The 25116-nt window shown below is 39.6% G+C and overlaps 1 protein-coding gene across 1 annotated transcript in view; it reads right to left on the reverse strand.

The window, feature by feature from the left end:
- The window catches only part of MED27 (mediator complex subunit 27), an 84284-nt gene that overhangs the window by 12950 nt on the left and 46218 nt on the right, over positions 1-25116 (reverse strand). Inside the window, exons 5-6 of the mRNA XM_023938228.2 lie at positions 13755-13848; positions 3490-3597 (exon numbers count right to left, since the gene is read on the reverse strand). Coding sequence (XP_023793996.2) covers positions 3490-3597; positions 13755-13848 — 202 coding nt within the window. The remainder of the gene's footprint in view (positions 1-3489; positions 3598-13754; positions 13849-25116) is intronic.

Raw genomic sequence — 25116 nt, forward strand, 5'->3', positions numbered from 1 at the left:
AATGGCTCAGCTGCCCTGTGAAGATGAGCTGCATAGCTTCATTTAGTCAGGAATCAAGAAAACACTGGTAATTAATTACTATCCATGGTTAAGTTTCAATGTGACAAGAATGTCACAGCCTGAAATTAAGGGTGGCACTGTGCCACCACTAAAATCATGAAGATAATTAAAATGCACTAGTCTGTGGTGGACATGAAGGGTTAGGATGGTGAGCAAGAGCAACTGTGAGCAGGTCCAGCACCCAGGACGTGTCAGAGCCTGCCAGATCTCACATAGTGTTTTTGCAAAGTGGCACCGAAAATGTCCAAGCTATGCAGCTGGCAGCTTGGCAAAGACATATTCTGCAGGGTGTGTGAATAATTCACGAGAGAGGTACACGAGGCACTTAAGAAATGCAGTGATTCTGTCTGTATAAGCAAAGCTTGAAAATAAAACCCCAGAATGGCTGGTCTTGTTTTACTCACTGCAAGGTTAAAACTTTTGTTTTTTCACCTTAATTTTGAAAGTATTTAAATGTGTAAGGAGGAGGACCCAATTTAGGGAGGCTTCAGCAGAGACCACGTGAGGCTGTCATGTAAGCACCTGTCAACCTGCAGAGCACGATGTGTGAGCACACAGCAAGAGAATGCAAGCTGGAAATGCAATGTCAGCTTTCCTGGGAAACTGCTGGTGTGTCACTGTGCAGCTCCACAATCAGGAGAAACACCCAGATTTGGGTTTTTTTTGCCAGATTTGTCTGACTGAAGGACCACAAGTCTCAACAGCTCTGCTGTTTGCACTTATCTATTCCTTTTTTCTTCCCAGCTATGCAGAATTTGCTAAAAAACAGTGTATTTTCAGTAATAAATGATGAGTACTCTGATCAGAGGGGAAACCTTTGGCCTCTTCTGTGTGCAGTCCATTTCTCACTTCCTATCTGTGTGACCAGTCTCCCACTGATGGCCAGTTCTCCTTTTTAAAATATCACTGAACACATCTGATTGCCCAAACCCCTCTCTGCTTGTAAAAGGTCTCCCACTGAATTTCACTTTTTGTACTTAAAGGCCTTTCCAATGTGTGCAGTTTGGAGGGTGACTCAGACTCTCATCCAGTTATTTAAGTGCAAAGAAATACAAAAACTTATCCAGTGTCCCTTATTCAAGGTGCCTTACAGAAAAGAGGCACTTCAGCATTGCCATATTGCAAGTTAGCACCTAATTCCTCATCTCCCTGTTGTTTACAAATATTAAGTGCTTCCTAGGAATAAATAAGCTAAATCCCAAATCAACAATGACTGTGTAAATTGCTCCCTGGAAAAATTATCACCTCCTACTGTGTTCCTGAGGGTACTCCATATTTCTGTTATTTAATAAGGATGATACTCACTGATCATTTTCTTACTTTTTCTGTGTGTTTCTCCTTAATGCCTGTGCATTTTTCATGCTATCAGGCTATCAACTGAGAAGCCAGAATTGTGTAGAAACCTCACTGAAGCACCTTCCCAACAGCATCTGTTGTGACAGGGAAGGAATTGCAATGGACTCTGTTCATAACTGACTGCAATCGCTCATTCCCAGCAGGCACAATAAAGAAAGCAAATCACTGTGAGTGCACAATCTTAATTCTTATTCTCCAATTACCAGAGTAGTTAATTAGTGACAGAAAAAAAACCAAAAAAAAAGGAGCTCGCTGTTTGTCAATATGTGCTCCAGTTGGTAAAACTAGCAAACTATGCATTTATTTAATCTTCCAAGCCAAATTTGCTCATGATTTAAGTGGCTCCAACTCCAATTCTACTTCAGTCAAATGAAATGTTCCTATTTATACCTTCAAGTTTGCATAATCTCTGGGATGCCCACTGGAATAGCAAAGTGCCACATAAAGGTCACAGGTTGGTGCAGCCTTAAAGGAGCAGTCACACAGCCCAGGTTTGGACAGAAAGCTCAATGGTAGAGAACAGACTCCCCTGCAGACTGGCTTAGAGCAAGAAATAAGCCAGGTGTTAACAGCAATGCTCTGGAGGAGCAGAACTGCAGGCAAAGGTTAGTGCTCCATGCCCAGAGCTGGCCTTGGCAAGTCCTGCTGTCCCCTGACAGCAAATGATGGCAGAGGAACAATGTGCAGCTCCCAGGAGAGTTCACCTTGAGCTGAACAGAATCCCAATGCCAGATGCTGAGTTTCAGAAAGGAACTCCTTACTTAGCTTTTCAGCATATATAGCATTATTGTATTTCAAGGGAGCTTCAAAGGAAACTGGATTCATCAGAGAAAACGAGCACACCCAAATGAAGTGTGACATGGGAATCCATCACACACTGTCAGTGCTCTCTCAGCAGACCATCATTTCACTTCCATGCAGAGCCCGGGGTGAAGAGGGGCTGGTGCTGGAGCTCTGTATTTATATGCAAATATACAGGGAGTAGAGAGCAGCTGCTTCTGCAGCAAACTGGTATTTAAACCTGCCTATCTGAGAAAGGCAAATCAAAATTAAGCAATTTTTACTTTACTACTTCTTAGGCCAATCCCCTGCCCTTTGAGGGAGAATGTCTCACCTGGGAAATAGAGCTGCATTGTTTCCTTCAGCAGCTCAGCTCCTGGCCTTTCCCAGAGAAGAGAGCTTCAGACTCAGAGCTGCTGAACTCTGGGTCAGCACACAACGTGCTCCTGTGTGCTGAAACACAGTTATCACTTTTGAAAGGAAAAGTCTCACCTCATTATAACATGGCCTATGGGTGCCAAATACTCATCTTAATATAATGAACTTTTTATTTTAATAGGCTTCATAATCAGAAAAGAAAGCTCCAGAGAGACAATGTGAAACATGGAGGTATTTAATGCTGTTACTGGCAACGGAGAGTCCTGGTGGATGTCTCGGGAACAGAGTCCAGTCCACCCTGGAAAGAGACCCGAGCTGAGCTAAGGCCATCAGGTCCTGTTAACATCTCCTGATGTGCTGAGGAGAGCCATCTGGAGTGTGTGCAGGCACAGGAAATCTCAGGGTTCAAGCAGGGTGAACTGTTCACAAAACAAATCACTTGTGGAAACAGGTAACACTTGCTGTAGTAGCTGCTGTTCAAGGTGTGCTGCTGCTGGCAAGCAAATTCTTGAGGAGCACCTACCAGTGATCCTCTCTGTTGTGTTTATCAAGCCAAAAAAAATCAGCCCAGGATTTCTCAATGGTTCTCAGAAGAGAGAAAGCTGAACCTTGGACTGCTGATGTGCTGGTACACTGCAAAAATGTTTTCTCAGCAGACACTACAAACACAGCAACTGGGGTCTAAGGTGATAAATCAGAAATTCAAGCGAAGGCTTCAGAGCTCAGAAAGAACTCAGAGATCTGGGGATGCAAAACCCAAGTGAAGCCAGACAAATTAAAACTGGAACATTCTGCAGACATTCGTCTTTTGCCAGTTTTGTGTTCCTAGTGTACTTGCAGTGGGATCCACGCAGTTTTCTACCATGTAAACAGATACAAATGAAATGCAGGGTTGCTGCAGAGGCCATAACCCACCTTGCCATCCTCAGTGTAGACGTTCTCGTTGTAGCCCTTGACAATTGTCCGGTCAATGAAGAGGCTCCGCATCACCACGATCACTTTTAACACTTTTCCTAAGGTAACCTGTGAAGAACAGGACAAGGACACAAACGAGCTGAGGGTGAGTCCATGGTGTCTCAGTTCATAAGACCATCGAGTTAACAGCTAAAGTTGATGCAGTTTCAGTTTTCAATATTTTATAAAGAGACCAAAATAAAAGATCTAAAAGCAGGGTGTATTATGAGGAGGAGAGAGACTATAAAGTGCAGAACAAACAAACATTCATTTGCAACTGAAAATGTATGAGTTCACAGAATTCCCTTGTGCAGACATGACACTGCCAAGCAATTCTCTCCATTTTATTAACACCACAACTCAATAACTTGTCAAAAACAATGGGCAAACGTGATTATTTTCAATGGATTTGATATTCTCCAATATAAGTCCACTTAGAGAAAAACAATTTGAAAGAAGCATTGGACTCTCGTAATGCTGGCTTGTTAAAAGCATGCCATGAGTTTAATGGAAAACATTTTCTGTCCAATAAAAATGTAAAATTATATCAAAGGAAAGTACAGCTTAAAGTAAAAATGTTACGTTTTCAAAGGCTTCATTTCCTTCTGTGAAAGTGTTAAAGTGCAAAGAATAAAACTAGTATAATGGAAAAAATATAGAGGGTCAGTCAGAGTATAACAACAGAAATAAGTCTAAATTATATTATTGACAAAAATGCAATAATGAAGGCATTTGAATCTAAAAATCAATTTATATTTCAAAGATGAAGTTGTACTTCAATACAGTTAAGAAGTGTGTCTAACAAGAATCTCATCTTTGTGTTTTGTTATGCAGAGATTATTAGAGAGCTTTTCCTCACCCACAAAAGCATAAAACCGAGGTAAAATAGAAACAATTAATTCATTTTAATATTTCCCAACCAGCAGTGGCTCATTTTCTGCCAGTATTCCAACATTTCATCCTGTATAGATTAACACCCACTAAAACAAATGTGTTTTTACTGCTGACCTCAGCAGACAAATCCACACCTAAAGAAATCAGTCAATATGCACCTTTATTGATCTGTTGGATGTTATTCCTTTGTAACTTCTGTTAATGACTCCTGCCCATCACCTTGTTCCAACACCAGCAGCTCCAAACTGAGCTGATTTAATCAGAACAGAGCAGGACAGAGCCACAAACTCTGGAGAGAACTAATGCCAAGCCTTTGGCACAGAACTCCAGCAGGAAAGATTCTGAACAGGGCAGGACAAGTTCACAGCAAGAGAAAAGACAGGAGAACTAGAAGGGAAGGCAATGACAGCCATCAAGCAGACAGGCTGCCACACATAATGCTGCAAGAACATAAAAAGTGGGTCAGAAGAATGGATAATTTCTGAAGAAAAAAAAAGTGAAAGGCTGAAGGACATGAACTTGTATCAGGGCCTGAGTCATGCACACACCAGGAACCATGAACATGTATGCAAACACTATGTTATGCTATCAGGTGCTGTGAATTTTGGTTTAAATGCAAGAGTACCTTGCCAGGGTAATCTTAAACAAGATCTAGTTGGTCCTTAAACACAGAAAATTGGCAGAGCTGTTTCAGCACCTGGCACTGTATTAATTAAGTAAAAAAATACAAAGTCATGACCCAGAGGTGCCTAAGCTATGATGCTGATCAGCCACTGGAATCACAGAGTTTTGTCATAATTGCTAAGAGGAGGAAATTAATAAACTTTGAGGAAAGTTGCCAGCACATTAAGAGTTAACAGTTTTCAATTTATTTTTCTGCCTTATTAAAACTGGCACTTCAGTGGGATATTAGTCTGCTGAGAGAACAGACTCTTATTTATAACTTCACACTAGGCATCAACCATACATAATAAAATCAAAAGGAGGAAAAGAAGATATTTTAAAGAAAAAGAAATCTTAATGAAAGAAGGATAAGGCTGCCCTACAAACACCCAGACTCAGATTTCTGTATAATATTTCCTATCCACATTGCCTTCACACACCTTAGTTGAGGCTCCCTTCTTTCCTCTTTATATTGTGCACTCACAGCATTTCACACTGCTGCCAGGTAGAAATAAATCTGAGGTTGATCTGAAGCTTGTGTGGGATGTTCCTGAAAATCCTCAGAGTGAACAGCAGAACAGTGAAAAATCCTGTGTGTGGCAGTCTGGCTTGCTGGAATAAACTTACTGCTGGCCTCCAACCTCCTCCCCACGATTTACCTGCACAAATGCTCCTGCATTAGCTCCCTTCCCTTTTCCAGGGGATCTGACTTCATACCCTTTCAGTGGTTCACTCCCCACTTCCAGAATCCATCACAGCACAGAAATGTCACATCCTGCACAGTGTCCAGGACAGACAGTACCTGGATCACTCACTTGCCTGACCGCTGAAATTCAGAATTCCTGTCTCTCACATGTGTAAGGAGCTGTGGGAACCCATCCCTAGCTGGGAACCAAAGTGAGCTCCCTGGGACAGGTCCTACTGCTGCACTCCCCCTTTACAGGGAGCACCCAGGTACCCTGGAAATCCAAACTTTGGCTGGGTTAGTGTTGGGTTGTCTGAATTAGCACTTACAGTGCTCTGGTACTGGAACAAAAAACTTTCCTCTTTTTTATCACAATTGTTTTGACAAGGGATTCCTCTAGATTTTACTCTGGCTGGAAGAGAGATCGAGACTTCAAAATAATTTCTGTAGGATTGTATCATTAGTTAAGTCTGACAGAAGCAGGAATTTTGTAAAAGAGCAGCTCAGAAAAATTGCAGTTCATCGTTTTAACAGCACTGAAAGAATGAGGGTAGTAGTACAAAGAATGAACAGCAGCCTGTCACCAGACTGGAAGATGCTGTGAGATGTGGAAGCCAGAACTGTGCTCCACAGCTATTTTCAGGGTGAAGCACATTCCATATTGTACAAATGAATACCCTTTATTTTTTCCTCCAGTAATCAAGATTCGTAACTATTTCCAGGGCTTAATGTTTTTGTTCAACTCCACCGTGTTTTACAAATCATCTTTTTCAGCAGACCATTTTATTCCAATCCCTGCTCAACTTGGCTACTTGGAGGCCGTGTTCAGAACAGATCTATGTATGGAATGTAATTTACACTTACAGTCATATAACTGTGTCCCTGCAGATCACCTGAAAGAAGGTAATAAAACACTAATGGCTTTGGTAAACCAGTAATTTAATAGTTTTACTCCAAGCTCCAAGAGTGCAGGTCTCTTCTGGAGGTCCAGACCCACCCAGATGGTCCCTATTTAATGGGCACTGAAATATCCTTGCATTTCCATGGGTACCAACTGAAATTTCTTTCCTTGTTCAGAAAAGGTACCTTTCAGTTGTGACAAAAAGGCAACAATTTCCTTTCTAAGCCAAGTTTTCCTATTAAATTTCAACTTCTCCTGTCGATATCCTGTTAAGACAGCACTTGGCTTTTTAATATTTTGCCTGAAGGATATATGCCAACTCGTCCTTGATGTAGAAAATTTTAATTCAAATCAATACATGTACAAGGTCACTTTAAAATTCAATTAATATGAATGAAAAAATATGCCCCACAGTTCTGTGAGCTGAAAATGGAACAGTTGCAAGTTAAATACTTCTGTAGCTTCTGTTTTGGGCTGTGTAATAACAATGTACTTTTAACTTCCTTTTAACTAAAGTATACTAAATTCAGACAGTTAAGTTATTCATAAATCCCCTGCTTCCTAAAATGGCAAGCCCCAGAAGAAGGTAGGACAGGCAGCTGATTGAAATCAGCAATATTATGCAGCTTTTCTGACAAAGACATATAAAATAAAAATCTTCTTGAAATATCCCAGTTTTAAAAATATTTTGTCTATCACCAAGATAAATCTCAAGGAGCATCTGACAGACACAGTATGCCAAGAAAGGGAGAGGGGGAAACAGAATAATCAGGGAGGATGACTTAGATAATTTCTTCTAAGACTGCTAAAAAAAAAATTCCTATTTAACACCAATTATAATTGGAAAAGAAGTAAGTACCTTTTCAAGTAAGTCAGAACCACGGTCCACATGAGTTTACAAAATGAAAAGGACTAAAATTAATTTGCCATGCCAGAGGAAACAGTCTGAAATCCCCCCCCCTAACTTTAATTTTGCCTCCTCACTGAAACTAATATAAAGTGAAAAGCCCTTTTATGAACCATTTTAACAACACATTAACAAATGTTCTGTCTTAAAATTTATTTAAGTTTGGTATCAGGGAAACGTATGCTGACAACATCAAGCTCCCACACTTTCTGAAATGAAAAATTCCCAAAGCTGCAGATTTCCCCTCAGGATTACAGGGAATTTGCTGCTGATTTGAGCTGCAGCTGCTCTGCAATGCAGAGCTAAAAGAAAGAAAACATTATTTTCAGTTAACATGGGCACCTCCCTGCTTCTATGAAAAGGAGCACAAGTATGAGTGTGGTTTTTATTCACCTCAGAAATAAGGCAGCATCCAACAGGAGATGTAACCAAGCTACAGATTTCCAGCAAAAGGCCAGACACCTGCTCATTGCCATGGAACCAGCCAAAAGCTCAGCCTCCCACTTGCAGATCCTTCTTACTAATCAGTACAATGCATGGAAATCGTATTTATATATACTGGGGGAAAAAAAAAAAAGGTTTTGCATTAAAAATAAAGTTTAAAAAAACCACAAAAACAAAACAACACACAGACTTTCAACTAGATTTTTTTTCTCCTCATTTTTTATGTCTCATCTGCTGCTGGTATGGCTGCTTTTTCCCTCACATGCTCGTTATTCTTTAATGATGCCTATTTGTAAATAGCAAGATAAGATGCAATTAAGCCATTAGAGTCTAAAATAAACAAACATACTAATTAGGTTCTTTACAAGGACTTCTTTTTTTATGCAAGGGCTGGAATTTACCTTTCATTAGTCTAAACTAATTGCAATAGCTCCTGATAAAAAGTCAACATAAACGAAGGACTTTAAATGCTCCCATTATATTAAGGATGAGCTGGCTCTTCTCCTTCGGTAACATTCCCTATTCTCTTAATAAGGCAAAAAAACTGTCACAGGAATATTTTTCAAAGGTTCAAGGACAGATTTTGCCAGTGGCCAGTCACACTTAGGGAAGGGTCACACCAGTCCAGCATTGCTACACAAGATGAAATGGATTTTGTCTCTTTTTTTCTTTCTAAATTAGAGCACAACCAGGAATTTTACAAGGATGAAAATGATGTCTGATCTTGCACAATATAAATCTATGGGAATATCAATACACATCTGAGAGCTTTGGGCACAGTAACCCTGTGGACAGAGCAAAGCTGAGGACATTTCTCACAAGTCTTTCTCTACTTTTTTCTACTCTTGTTCCCTTTTCCAAATGGAAAAGGCTCTTCCTTATCTTCCTTGTTCTTCATTAGACAAGCAGAGAATACTTTCCAATTTACTTGACAACCCCTGCTCAAGTACTTTGTTAATTCAAGACATTTTTCCTCTGCCCATGTCACCTCAAACACTGAATTAACACCCTTTAAATGCTGATTTTAATGCTTTTTAAATGCTGGTTCTCCATCTTAAGGCAAAAACTGTGAAGCCACTGCAGTCACAAGTCCCATTGTGAGCTCAGGAGTGGTTCCTCCAGCTCAAGCAGATCCTGAAACATTCCAAGAGTTCCCTCAAACACCAAAACCAAGCTACTGTCTCCAAGGCAGTAAATCCTTATATGAATATCCATCCTACAAGCCTAAAAATCAGGTGCCCAAGCCACCAAACGTGACCACCAGAGCTGCATCCCTCCCATGAACCTGTGTGCTTTTATCCTGGGCCTGCTGAGCACTGCTTTCCTGATAAAACACCCGACAGGGAAGAAGGAAGGCTTACACAGCAAAGCACTTTGAAAATACGGAATTGTTTTGGAAATAACAGCACTGAATTGTTTCCAATCAATACAACATCAATACCAATTTCAAATCACTTTGCAAATTCCTCCTCACTCCTCCCAGTTCTCCAACATCAGGGTCTCATGCAGAGAAATCAGTCTGGTGCTTTTCTTAATGGGCAAAGAATAAAATTCAGCATCCATTTTCCCCACAAAAATAATAATGGTTTTATGTAAAACACTAACAAACAACAGTGAGACACAAGGAATTATTCAGTTTCAGAGAACAGATGTCTGGCCTATTTGCAATTAATACAACCCACTGCCACACACTCAGACTGCTGCAAATGCCGGGAACAAGATCTGAAAGTTCAAATGCAAATGTGTCTGGTTTGAAGAAGAATGAATAAAACTGTGCAAAGACCTGCTTCATATTTTTCTATGACAGATATATTAAAAATCCAGGCAGCAGATAAATTTATAAAAATTCATTTAAAAGCAAATATTTGTAAGATAACCTGTAAAAAAAAATCACGACCATGATTTCTGACCTGAGTTTGGCAGAAATAATTCAATTTTTGGGTTGCAAGTTACTTACACATATCATTGTGCTTTAGAAAAAGAAATTACAGAAAACAGTTCCATTATCTGCAAAAATATTTACCCAGTGCTTGTAATTTCTGTAGTAGTTCTTTACAAAATTGGGGATAAAAAAGAATTAAAAGACAAAGTAGTTCCCAGACACAGGAAAGAAAATAAGCCTCTTCCCCAAGTAGGACTGGATAGGTAAACAATGCTAAGGAATTAATATTTTTCAGCTGGAAAAGTAGGGCTAAAGTTTACTGTCTTCCCAAATCTTTCTGTTTTTAATGAATAAATTGTACACAGGACTTGTTTCACACAAAAAATATTCTGAATATTGGTAACAGAAACAAGGTATGTGAAACAATCACAAAATAATTTGATTATTATAGTAGGAAAAATAATGTATCTAGGAATACAAGTAATCATTCAAGGAAAAAAATCTAGTTATTTTCATTCATTAAAAACTATTGAATGTTTTCTTAATAGGTAAGGTTTACCTATTTACAATTCCTGGCAAAATCTCACAAAAACCTTAAGGAGTCCACAGTTCCCCTGTGCTGCTGCTGGAAATTAATTTTGCCTAACACAGTTATTAGAGCTGATATATCCTATGTTTAATCTATTTTATACACAGTGCTATTAAAAGATTAATTGAAAAATCACTGGTGAAGACTGGGATTAAACAGCACCTTGAAATGCCACAATAAACTGCTTTTAAAATCGGACGAGGATCTCACACAGCCCTGAAAGGTTTCAATTATTTATGTGTTTGGCCTGTGTAGCATAAATCCAGACTAATGAGGTACAATTGCTGTGTATAAATCTAAAACATAAAAAAATCTCATTGTCTGGAGGCAGCAGTTCATTTTTCTCACAGAAGTTTGCAGCTTCTGGTCAGGGAGAGCCCAGCTGAGCATGAGAGTTACTCGCCAGCAGAGTTTGACCAACGGGCTCACACAGCTCCTAATTATTACAGAATTCCAGAATTGCTGGGGTTGGAAGGGATTTCTTGAGATGATCCCATCCAACCTCCTGCCCAAGGCAGGGTCAGCTGGGGCAGATGACACAGGAACATTTCCAGGTGGGTTTGGAATGTCTCCAGTCCATACGCTCCCTGGGTTCCTCTTCCAGTGCTCTGCCACTGTCCATGGAAAGAAGTTTGTCACAGAATATTCCGAGTTGGAAGGGACCCACAAGGATCACAGGGTCCAACTCTTACATGAATGGCCCATAAAGAGATCAAACCCACAACCCTGGAATTATGGGCGCCATGCCCGAACCAAGGCAGCTCATCTCAGGGTTCCTCCTCACACTGAAGTGAAATTTTTTGTGGTTTCTTTTAGTTTATGGCAGTTACTCCTTCTCCTGCCACTGGGCACCACTGAAGAGAGTCTGGCACTGACTTGACACCTCCTGGAGATATTTCCATGGATTGCTGAGATCCCCCTCAGCCTCCCCTTCTCCAGACATACCCGGCCCAGCTCCCGCAGTGTCTCCTCATCAGAGAGGTGCTGCAGCCCCCAGATCCTCCCTGTGGCCTCCGCAGGACCCTCTCCAGCAGCTCCTTGTTCTTCTTGAAGAGAAAGACATCTTCAACCACCAGATGAATCTTAGTGGTGCAAGTCCTACCTCTACAGCTAAGGACATAAACAGATTTCCACGTGCACATGAAGTTGTAGAGTCTGGGACTGAAACTTTCTCTCTTGGATCTTTCTCCTAAAGATAATTTGTTTGGCAAAGGCTCCAACGTTTCTTGAGTTTCAAAGAGTCTTCCAGGCCTCCTTTCCCCTTCTTCCTCATCTCCCTCCAATCATTTACACATTTTTAAGATATGGATAGTGCTTACCAGTGCCTTTGAAGATGAATGCATGTGTTTTCTCTGGTAGATTGTGTTCAAAGATGTTATAAAAACTGGACCTTTGCATCAAGAACCTTCACAAGACGCTAGGTGTGCTATGAACAGTCCAAGGACGAGCAAGGTTGAGATTGTAAAGTTAGTTAATTAAGTCTGGGCAAATAGTATGGCTGTGAAATATTCTGAAATAAAATGAGCATTATCTGGAGCCTTTGGCACTGAGGTAAACCAGACTGCTGCAGGGGAGCAGCTCCACATGTAACTTGGGCCAAGTTCAGAGTGAGAAATCACAAGTGCTGAAGAATCCTCCCTCCTTCTGGGGGAGGTGCTCTTCACACTGCCCATCCCACAGCACCTTTTCCACTGAAGGATCTGTGGCTGAAAACAGCAAAAGCTTTTGTAGCAGTCAGGGCCAGATGGAAAGTGCCATATTGGCAACATCAACTGAGACAGATGGGGAAGAGGGAAAACCTGGCTAAAAGAAAAAATTATAAACCCATCCCACAATCACACACAAAAATACTTTAAAAACAATCTTTTTGATCTCTGATCCAAGGGAAATATGCACACCACTGGTTCAACATGGAGTGGGGATCTTGTAGAAACAAAAATGTCCTTGATTTATAGAGCACATGGAATTCACTCTGTTCCTGCTGTTTGTGAAAGGCGTTTCCTTCAGGTACCTCCAAACCTTGACTCTTCCATCCAAGATCATTTACCTTATTTCCTAATTGTGACTGAGTCGTGAAAAACATCATCTATTTCCTGACCACCTCAAAAAGCTACCAAAAGTGGAAGGTACTTCAGTATGCAAAGTAGGGCTCCAAGAGAATGGAAAATGTTTCAAAGTAAGGAAGCAAAACCAGACATTTTTCTACAGCAAAACAGATAAAACACAAAGTCAGCTTAAGAGGAAATGCAAAATCTTCTAAGACTTAAAACTTCTTAAGACTGCACTGATGAATTCCATTCTTTTCTGGAATATACTGTTCCACTTGGTGAATCCAACAATTGCAGATTAAATGTTTTAATGCCAGCTGTTTATTTTAACCTCTGACTCAGTTAATCTCTTGTGAATTTGTGGCTGTTCAAAGAAAGTTAATAATGAGATGTTAGTTGATTAATTAAAATTAAATACAATTAAAATACTTAAAAATTAAAAATAATCAGAGAAATAGTTGTTATAGGGAAATTTCCATGAGAAATGTGAGATGGAAAACACTGAACTGGCCTCAGTTCTTCCTCTGTGTATGTGGTTTTATTTAAAATTTGGCAAAATAGGTGACTTCTGCCTTTCCTTAGAAGGAAATCAGCATCCAGCTGCCACAGCATGGACTCCTCTTCCACTTTGTAGTCTTAGAGCTTTGAAGACTTCTTTTGCTGTAAGAACAACAGCTGCCCGTAAAAATGGATGTGAACAATAGGTTCCTCTGCAATGAAATCTTGCTTGGTCAGGCAGAAATAAGTCGAATGTATTGGACTTGTTTATCTCAAATCCAGCCTTTATTGCTCATTTACTTCAATGGCAAATTCTTAACTTCATCATATAACAGAAATCCACTGACCCAAGAGCAATGTGAACAAATCTAAATCATATTGGTTTCCTTCTTCTTTTCTTCTTCACAACATTCTCTTCCTTCTTAATTATCATGATTAAGATTCACTCATTGCCAAGTCTGCAGAAAACCACAGTGAATATTTGAGTTTGTGCTCATATTTCTACAAATTTAACAATAAAGCAATAGATCTTCTGTTTAGAGGGGAAATTATTTTTATCACTTATTTGCCTAAGAACAAGAAAGATGCTGCACTGCTTTGGCAGATGACGAATTATATGTTTCTGGAAAAAAAAATCTTTAATAACCCGCATTTTTGGGACATTAATTCAACCTGTGAAGAAAATCAACTCAAGGGATTAAATGATCCAACTTACCAGAAGCATTGCAGAGTTTCCATTTGGCCGGGAGAGCTGAATGGACATTTCAGGGAACATCCTATCAATCCGACTGATCACATCATCAACGTATCTACCAACCAAACCAAACAGCAGCATTAACACTGGGGCTCTCTCTCACACACTCAGATGATAAAAACTATGCTTTTTAAAAACATTTATCCTTTTTAGAAATTATCCTTTAAAAAAATTATCCCTTTTAACCCTGTTCATGGGACTCTCCTGAATCAAAATAATTCAAAAATTATTGATAAGAGGAAACAAATCAAAGCCCTCAGCAAGTTAGTTTTGAAAATCAATTACTCTACCCTTAAAAACATGCACTCACTTAAATTTTTCTCCAAATCTTCAGCCTCAAACATCTACCATTGTATTTCTATACTTTCTCCTTAGCAGGGTTGGAGGACACATAATTAAAATGACTCTTCCAGTGTAGGAATTCACAGGCTGTCATGTCTTTACTCTCTCTTTGATAAACTTAACAGATAAAGGTTTTATCAAAGTTTTTGTACGATTCTAAGGGGTGGTTTTTCTTCCCTGAGTCTTTCCAATTTATTTCATGCACTGCTGACTCTGAAATTGGCTGGTAAATTCCAGATGTTTCTCTGGAGCAATCAAACACAAAGGTAAAACAAGATCCTTTCTGCTGGGTGTAATCCCTGTTTCTGCAGGCTAAGGTGAGCTGGCACACAGCAGTCCTGTTCCCTGGGATCAAATTAAGAACCTCCATTAACACTGAAAATGGCCTTACAGAGACCTTGTTTCCCAGCACACCTGCCCCCAGCCATGGACATGCCACTTCAGCCACTCCTCTGGACACATTAAAATCCAAATATTTGCTTTAGCAGAGTTTCCAGGACAGTCTGTATTGCACCAATCTGTCCCCACTTACAAACTCTGAAACTCAAGCAGATCCATGAATGAATTTGTAAATAAAACTGTTTTCATGTTAATCCACAAATGTACTCTGAAAAAAAAAAGACTTTGGGAAAATTGGTTGCCTGAGTTAGATTAACAGTAAAACTCAAAACACCCAAAGCTAATTATTTCCGTTTAATCTGCTTAAACAAAGGCAAGAAAAAATGTTGAATTCTTGCTCTTCAAAGCAATTCAGTTCTAATGTTAGCGCTAAAACCTCCTGGACAACAATGAGGTGCTATGCTCCAATTGTTACTTTGCAAAGGATTAAAACAATCAGAAAAAATACAACTAAATCAGGAAAGCTACACCTCCTCAGCTGGTAAAGTCAGCTTTTAAAAGTAACCAAAGAATGAAATAAGTTATGACAATTTTGCACAAAAACCTTAATCCACACTTGTCATTGTGCAGAACAAAGTTCCTCCATTCACTGCATTGACTCATTAACACTTGGTGCTGATAAGCAAAGCCAAAAACATCCAGAAGCCAAGAACTTTCTCAGCACTGGGGAAGAGGAGGCGCATCAGACACTGCTCCAGGAGGAATAAACTACACATGGACAGCACAAATCCAACTCATTTCAAACACTGCTGAATCCCAGACTGATTTCATACAGCATTTAAACTGCTTCATAAATGCCATTACTCCAGGCTCTGCAAATAAATTAATCTCTCGCTTGGGGGACCAGGGATGGCTGCCTGTGGTACAGGCAAGGAGGGATTCTGAAGTTATGAACATGTCATAATGCAGATTTTTCCATAGCTTAAGTTTTCCAGTTTGCCAAACTTTAGGCAATAAGAAGTTAAAACAAACAAAATAAGAAGTTGCAGAAAACAAGACACTCACATAGTCAATGCATTAAGGGAGGAAAATTCAAGTGATTTTAAATCATGTGAAAAACAGTTGGATGTGAGCACTTAATCTGCTTATGTCCTTCTGAAAATCCCAGTGGACATGTACACTCATTCTTTGAAAATGGGATATAGGCTGGCTGGAGGTAATCAATTCTTCAAAGTCTTTCTTAGATATGATTATTAAAGTGCAAAACCTGTCTTGACCATGAGGCTTAAAATATGACTCAAACCCAACAGTCACCCTGTGCCACATAAGCAGTGTAAGGCAGAAGAGGGAATTCACAGGGTTGTGAAATCTTCCCTTTAAATGAAATCACACATACAGCAAACCAAAAATCTTCTAATCTGCATTAACCACCTTCTGAAAGCACTAAAAGGTGAGTTACTATGACTTTTTGGGCTTAGATGGCTGTTAATTTTGTACCACTTTCCATAGATCACCTGAAAGAAGGAAAATGAACACCACATCTCCAGGAAATGTGATGTTTTACTTTGGCAGCTCTATCAGGACCATCACACAGGGAACATTTTCCTTCTCTTCTCAACCAATGGGATGTCAGAGAAGATCCCAGAGCATCAGGAGAAAACAGCATTGATGTATGCAGCATTGTTTTGTGTCCCTATGCCTTCTTTCAAGTAGTCATCAGGCTTTCCTGAGCACTCACCAGAACAAAGATTCTTCAAAAATACATATATAGTTACTCAGTTAGCATGACTGGATTGTGGTCTCAAATACAAAATGACAAATAACCTTATCTAAGGCAAAATTCTTCTACAGATTTGTCCTTCTGAGAGAACATCCATTAAAACATCTTGTGAAGTGATGGAGATGAGAAATCAGATGCAGCAAAGTAATGTAAAAGTGTAACTGATGATGACTTCAGAGAAAACTGAGGAACACATGATAAAGAAGAGAAGAAAGTGCACTCCTGAGGCTGTCTGGAAGAAGGGTAAGAGGAAAAAGCTGGAACTTATTTTGTAGAACTGAAACACATAAATTTACTGCCAAAATAAGCAATACTTACAAAATTTACACGTCTCTGTCCAGTTTTAGCTCAAAAATATGATAGTTCCTATTTATGTTACAGAACCTCTTGCCCAATCTCAGAGAAGCAAAGCACTTGAGGATGAAGAAAAGTCTAATTTTACTTTGCCAACAAGCACTTCTAACTCCTGATGTCCTTTGCACACCTCAGTTTTCTCCTACATACCAGAGATGATGGCTGCAACAAGCATTTACAAACCCAGATGAAGTAACACAAAGTGGGGAAAACCAAATGGCAATAGATTTGTTCAGACCTTTGGCCTACGTTCATCTTACGAAAAAGAAATTAATGGAATTCTCTGAATTAAATACAAGCTGAAATTTCATGTCCTGCAACAGGCATTGTTCTACCTGAGAAGGGCTGAAGAGAGCATCTAGACAAAATCCCCCTCGCTTCTCCAGGATGCAAAGGTTTTTCAAAGAGGTCTGAAGCCAGACTGCCAAAGATTGTACCCAATAATCCCCATTTTACAGCACAGAATTTTAACTCTTTGTAGACAGAATTTTATTTTATGAACTATCCTAGGTCTCAAAAAACACTTAACAACTTCTCACTGCAACATCCTGAGTTAGTCCCGTTCTATTCAAAGAGGCTTTAAGTAATTTCATCAACACCTGCATCCTAATCCAGATCCATATGTACCTCCTAATCCAGATCCCTGAACATCCTACTCAGAAAACAACAACACACTCAACCAACAGGTTTTTACCTCATTAAACCTTATCAAGTAATAAAACAATTTCTCCAAAGTAATTTTATTGGTCTGGGGGGAATTTTTTAAAATATCTCCAATAGCAGGTTTGTACCAACCTCCCTCTCCTATTTTTTCTTCTTTCCTTCAGGACACAGGTTCATGATTTTTCAGGAGGTATTAAAATTGTATTTTAGATATAAAATCTTTACTTTAAAAAATGCTAATATTATCATTCAGGGGTTTGCATCTGAATGTGCAGAGCCAGCCAGTCCATCAAAGGCTGTCAACACTATAAATCAGTATTTTTATTTTAATGTAGAAAAGTTATTTTTTCCACAAACATGCCAGATTAATGCAACAAAAGTCAAAACAAATCATGAACATCAGCAATGACTAAAATGAATTCAGAATATTACACTTCAAATGAAGCCTTGTTATGAACACACAGAAAAACCAACACTAGAATAAAGTAATAGAGATATTAGTTTAGAAATATCTGGCATTTTGCCAGTATGTGTACACATAAATCCTTTAGTCCCTATTAGAGAAACAATGCCTGGGACATGCAGAAAACACCTCTGAAGCCAGTTGGAAAATACTGTTTAGAAAAGCCTAATTATCTATGCAAAACTCTCATGGAGAAGTTTCATGCTAAAACATCAGGTTGGCAATGTAGAAATAATTCAGGAACCATTTTTGTAGATAAATGGTCTTGTACCATCCCTTTGATTCACAAAAACGACCCCCAAAAGACAGCAATATAGGAAAGGAATTCATTATAAATGCTTTTCAATTCCACACTGGACAGATGGCTTTGCTCTCTAATGTGACCTTTTAATTTTTTCTTTTTATTTTTACTGGATTAGATCCAGCAATCCAGTGTTAGTGTGATGTTTAACAGTTTAGACAGGACTTAAATAGCATTTATCCCACACAGTGTTTCACTTGCATGCTGTTCATTTTTTACACCCAATACAACAATTTAAAAATTAGAAATATAGGTATTAATAACAATTTTCTTTTGGAAGAAAGAAAATTTTGCTAAGTGATCTTGGGAGGATGGAGAGAAAGAGAAAAGGGATAAAAATACGTATTTGTAACATGAAAGAAGTTTATCTTTCCTATACACTTAGCAGAAAACACCACACATAAGATGAAAATAAACTCTACAATTCTGTCCAATCTGGATTCATGATACTCTGGAGAGCAACAGGGGAAACTCTCCACACATCCTCTCACTAGCACAGTATTTACTTGTTCACAGATCTCAATTTGGTTTTTTTATTTTATTTTTTGGCTTTCAGTTCATATTTTCAAGCCAGTTAATAATTTCTTTTCACATGTGTGATATTTCAGAAGCATGAGCTGGCCCTGCTGCACATGTTTGGATGGCTGATGGAGGCATCAGGGGACAGCGTTTGCCTGCACTCATTCCAAGACCTATGAACAGCTATTTTTGGCAGAACCAAGACTACTAAAGATTTTAGCAGCAGCAGCAGAATTTACAGTATTATAGATTTTGAAAGAGATTTAATAGTTTTTTCAGGCAGCCTGATTAGAGAAATAGTATATTTTAACACATACATGGTAACCACAGTTCTAGTGTGATTTATTTATCATGGAATTTAAGTTTTAATTTGATTCAGCTACCTGCTAGGCAAGTCTCTGCAGGTAGCAAATTCAAGTTGATAGAAGGCTTTTCAGAAGCATCAATTAACAATAGTTTTTAAAACAGTGACCTCTGCCAGCTTTGGTGAGATGACACTTCCTGCCTGGATAGGCAATGAAGAGTGTGAAAAGAAATCCAACACCACTCACGCTGAGAAAGCGACTTCACATCTCAAGACTAAATTAGACAGCTGACACCAGCCCTGACATCTGTACAACAATCCTGGAAGTCTCTGCCTCCTCTCCCAGATTCCACAGTTTCTGTTGGTTTTGGTTTTTTTATTATTGTTAACACAGGTTGTTGCTTTTTGCTTCTGCAGAACCTCTATAAAATCCTCATGGTTTCCTGGCTCCAGTACTAAACTCTCTTGTTTTGAGCAACTTCTCCTCCAGCCATGAGTTTCCTCGCCAGGCTGCTTTCTTATACAGCTGTTAACATCGTCCTCTTGTCCTTTCTGAACAAACTGCTTCAGCAGTTTCCTCTCTCTTCTCACCCAATTTCCAAGTTCGTTGTGGTAGAAGATTTCAGCCAGGATCCTCTTGGCTCATCCTTCTCTTCCCTTCTCATCTGCACATTGACTTGGTCTCTGCTACTCCTGCAATGCCTCTGTAAATTTATTCATGAATAAGAAAGGGAGAATGTTCTTCCAAATAACTAACTGACTTCTAGCCAGGAGGTGAGGTGAGGGCAGAAGGAGCAAATCTGAGTTGTGCACAGCTCTTTCAGTCTTGGGGCTAAACCACAGAATGAGCAGGAGGGAGTTTCAGCACAGGAGAGTCTTGGCAGTGTGAATCTACAGGTGTGGGAAGAAGTCAGGATGTGTGGGCTGCAAGGAACCTTGGTTCCTTGGTCCTAAGGAACAAATTTGCTAAAATTTTTGCCCAACTCCACTCCACTCCACCTTCAGAGGAGTGGAAGCACTGAAAGATCCAAACCTGAGAGAAGGCAGACTTCCATTGAGTCTTATAAATCCACTTGTTTTCAACTTTGCTACGGATGTTATTTTGGTCATAGAGGAATTATGCTTTATTACTAAATGGATGCAAAAGATTAAGTTATGTGCCTAAATAGTCTAGCAGTGTTTACATATAAACACAGGGTGGTCTGCTGCAAAAGCATATGCACACAGAGCTGTATCAAACACTCACCATCTGCACTTCTCACTCATAAAAGGCCAAACCTGGTACAGCACTTAAGGACACATGTGGAATCATTTGGACTGTTCTCTAGAAGCCGAGACAGAGTGTTTAAGGGTTGGATTTACAAAGACATTTAGAAACCTGAGGCTGTGATTCAACAATTTTCAGGCTTCAGCAGCAATAGTGACATAAGGCACTGACACATCCCCTCCTGCACAGCATTCAGCCCCCTCAGCTGTGCTGTGCTGGAGGAGCTGGAGTTCACAGCTGAGCTGGCTTGAAAAAATAAAAGAAGTATTAGTTTAAATCTAAACCAGTTTCATGATTCAACTCCCCGTGTGGCTGCACACACAGCGTGCCAGTACAATTCCTGCTGGCACGACACATCATGGGCCAGGAATGCCACACACTGAGGTCATTCTATTACAACTATAAAATATTGGTTTATGGTAAAATGTTGTTACTTAAGCAGTGTTGTTTATACAGCAAACACAATTCAGAATTCTTCAGTGCCACCGTGAGTCCACTGCTAAGTGATGTGGTGCAGACCTGCCTGGAATGTCCTCAAAGGTCTGAGCTGACAGTGATGGCACAAATGAACACAGGTTCTCCTGCTGAAAGCTTCTGGAATGCAAACCTGCTGCTGAATCCAGATCCAGTCTCTGGACATCTGCACATTTACATTAAATATGAACAAACAGCTCTGTAACACACTCTGCAAACATGTTATCAATGTATACTTTGTTTTTTAAGACAGAGCAAAAAGGCATCTGTTCACAACACTGAATTTCAGTGCATCACCTTAAAAAGTGTAACTTTAATAAGGAAAACTTTAAGTTACAAATAGAGACCTTGCAGTCCAATTCCCAGGGATATTTTATTGTAGTATTGAAATAGCTTTCTTTGTACTTATGTGGAATGCTCTTCGAATTGCCTTTAATTCACAGCAGTAATCATGAGAGGAATATGGATATTAGAATGTGTGAAAACTAGTTAATAAAACAAGCATGCATCTACTTTACAGTCATCACCAGGATCCTGCCTGAGCCTGCACTGGTCTGTGCTTTATGAAAAAGAAAAGCATTAACTCCTTTATACACACCTTGAGAGGAAAACCAGCCCTCCCTTAACCATTCAGCATCAGTGGTAAAATAATTTCAGAACCAAGTATATTTCCACTTCATGAAACACAATGTTGCACCACAACAATAATAATATTGTTATTATTAACAATAAATGCTAACAGGAGTAATTTTCAGGGGCCTGGGTAAGAATCAGAATTATTACATTAGTGTTTATCTACAAAGATGGTTCTTGAATTATTTCTGGCTTTCCAAGCAATTTGTGCCCCACACATCAGCCTAAATTTGCACGTGCACACACATCTCCATACAGCAGAGCAGTGTCAGAACTCAGGAGAAACTCAAGCCAGAGTCCTTTAAAAAGGAAAAGCAGTGTTTGCACACACACAGAGCTGTCCCCCATGTTCCAAAGCTGGATAATGCCCCCCACCCTCTGAGGGTTCACCTGGGGTTGCTGGGTCAGTGCTGTGAGGTGAAATCCCCTCTCCTGCGCTCCCAGAGTGAGGGACAGGGATAAGCTGATTTCAGTAAACACCAGACAGTGCTTTGACAAAGCCTCAAAGGAAGGCATCGAGTTCAGTCCTGCCTCGAGGAAATGCAATGGGCTCGGGATGGTTCCTTGCCCATCCAGACTGCCAAGGGAAGTGAGCAGGGCTGTCTCCCACCTGGGAAAGGCCCCCCTGTGTGCACTGACCACCTGATGGGACTCTGACACCATGCATTACTCCACACTGGCACTGAACTCGAGTTCAGCCTTCTCAAGCTACAATCCAGTATTTTATAACGTGTTATTTTCAGCTTTGCTATTGAAGATTTACTGCAACAGCAAAGCCTTCTCACTCTCTTTCTTTGTGCTTTATTTCTCCCTCAACAGAGCAAAAATTACAGTACTTACCTACTTTTATGAACAGAAACAGATGATGCATGATACCCATTATTTATTCTATATTTAAGGGAAGCAGCAAGATTTTACCTTAGGGTGCAGTGACTGATGAACAGGAACACAGGACAGGAAACACAGGATGCTGTGCCCAGTCCAGACCTTTTCACAGACTGGGCTTGACCGTGATGGGCACTGCTGGCAGGAAGAGATCTTAGCGATCACTCCTCTCAGGCACATCAGCTCCCAGAACTTAGTGAAGCCATCACAAATTCCAGAGGCAGGGAGGAAGGGAGGATTAGGGATCTAACCCTCTGGAGAGCAGAGCAGATCATTTCATACACGGGACTAAAAATACACAGAATTAGCGAGTGAAGACTCAAATTTCAAGCCTCATCCATAGACTTCAAACAGCCACTCCAAAATAATCACCCACTTCAAGCTCTAGAGCTTTGTTCAAATTATAAATTGTGGTAGGAACAGGCAAGTCTTACTATCACTAGTTCTAAGGGTACTTAGGATACTTGATATCAGCCTTTGAGGATCCTGAAGATCAATTTGTTCTTCTGTAATTAAGAGGGAAGCAAAGGTGAAGAAAAAAAGCAAAAAGATGAGATATAAATGTTGTACAGCCCACTGTAATTTATTACACAAGCTTTTACCCATTTCAACTTCTGTGATCACTTACTTTAAGTCTTCTTGAGGGAATTTCTAATTAGTCCTGGTTTTTAGCTCTTCAGAATTATGCTCTGACCAAGTACTTCGATCTGCCTGTGATACTACAGAGATAAAAATCTATCTTACAACTCAGAGGTTTATCAAAAGACTCCTTCAAGGTCATATTCACACTTCAGTAGAAAAACTGGAGATAACAAGTACAATTAAGCATTTATAAACTCAAGACTCTCCCAGTACAAACATTTAGGAGAGAGAAGCCCTTCCAAACACTATTTTATAAAAAATATGCTTTCATCACTTCTTCCTCCAGCATGACAAGCTGTTCCTTAGGTTGAGATTTTTTTATAGGGCTTATGGAAATTAATTGCGTGGCTTCCGTTGGAAGTCAATGTGGGGGAGGAGGGCGAACTCCCTTGAGGAAGTTCTCTGAGAAAAACTCTCTCCTTGAACAAGAAAGTTGGTTAAAGGGCTCATCATGGCAGTAACTCCTGGGCTTGGTGAACACAGTCCAGACACGGCAGCAAAGTGACAGCAGAAATTTACTGCACCTTTCTGGCCATTTCCCCACTCTTGTGATCAGATTTCCTCTCGTTTGTTATTTCCATGTGCAGCCCCCGCAGTGATCACACAGGTTTTAAGTTCACTGTGGTTTTTGAAATGTTGGAGCCTCTGAGTTAGAGCTGAAAGTCTTTCATGGGGCTGAGAGCTGGAGCCAAGAATCAGAGTAAGAAATACAGAAATCCAAAAGTGTAGTCCTGTACCTGCATCACCTGACATCACCTGCAGAGCTTCCCTAAAAAATCAAACCTAATCTAGCATTAATGCCAAATAAATCTAAAGTAGAATAAGCCCTGCAAAACTACCATGTCTGGTGCAATCTGGGAGAAAAGCTCAGCCTAATAAAAATTAATATGATTCTGTTTATGTAGGTAGACTAAGAGAGGAAAGTGCCCAAGTGAAATCCAAAGAAAGATCTCCCAAGGTAAGCACAAATATTATCATCAACACTGCCTAGCTTAGTTCCTAAATTTGTTTCTCGATCCTCTTCACGAACATTGAGCTCAAAATTTCGAAGAGCAAATTCCTTTAAGTCATGTCAAGCTGGTTATTCAAAGTAAAGAAATTCCAACTTGTCAGGTAATTTCCAGTAGTAAATAGATACAGATTAAAAAAGGAAAAAAAAAAAAAAGGACCATCTATGCATTCACAATCCTTTATTTAAAAGCAAAGAAAGAAAAAATAAAGCCTGTCCACTGTAATGTGACTGAGTGGTATGAAATAATCCACCTGAACCTGGGTCTGTACTTGGTCAAAAGTCAGGGTCTGTACTCTGCCAAACATCTCTAAAGTGCTGCTAGAGAAGGGCCAAGAAAACATTTCCTGCAGACCCTGCAGACAACAGGAGCCTGCTGAACTCTTTTTGATCAGCAGCCCCAGGGTCTGGCCTGTCTGTCAATGCCAGTGGCTCTCAGCAGGGAGTGGTTTATTATTCTAATAAGATGCTCCAATGAAGAGAGGGTCAGCTCTGAATAAGTGCCATGAGAAGATTTAATTAGATTTTTACACTCTGCACACACACAAAATTTTAAATATGGAGATAAATGACAATGTCTTTTAAGGCAAGGTTACTTTTGTTTTCTTTCTGTTTTAAACTCCCCATTTCTATTTTTCCTTTTCTCAAGATAGCTGTTACATTACACAGTTACAGTGTCCAAGCTTAAAGGTTTCTTGTGAAAGAGTTCAATAATTTTCTGATTAAAAACTCTCTGGGAAACCTGCTGAAGTATTCCACCCAATACAGAGCTCTATCATTTCCTAGGAAAAGATCTGAAAACCCATACCCAATTAAAAATTAGAAAAACCCAACAAAACAACCCAAATTTTCTTCATCACAGAGTAAAACTTGCAGGAATATTCAAATACATGTACATTATATATCAACACATTATTATTAATATGCTGTTTTAATTAAAAATATACTGGATAAGAGAAAGGGGTTTGGCTGTACTGATCCACACAGCTACAAATGACCTGTATTAGCAGACAGAATGTTCATTAAGGGTAACCTCATATCAAAGATTTTTCTAAAAGCCACCAAAGGAATGTTGAAGTCAAGCATGAGGGCCAGAGCTATTAGGGCTGCCTCAGTCATTAGGAAACCATTATCTCAAATTCATGCTGCTACCAGGATACAGGTTCACCCAGTAACATGACAGAAAATTATATGATTAATTAGCTCCCACATAGCTACTGTGAGTCAACCAGCAGAAACTGATGCCCTACAGAAAGAGATAAAATATTACACTGGTAGTTATTGGCTCCAAAGATCTTCCTGCAGTTACACTCCCAAACATCAGTGAATTTGTAGATAAAGTTTTAAG

This window comes from Cyanistes caeruleus, chromosome 20 (genome assembly GCF_971803275.1).
Source record: "Cyanistes caeruleus chromosome 20, bCyaCae1.hap1.1, whole genome shotgun sequence".
Lineage (NCBI taxonomy): Eukaryota > Metazoa > Chordata > Aves > Passeriformes > Paridae > Cyanistes > Cyanistes caeruleus.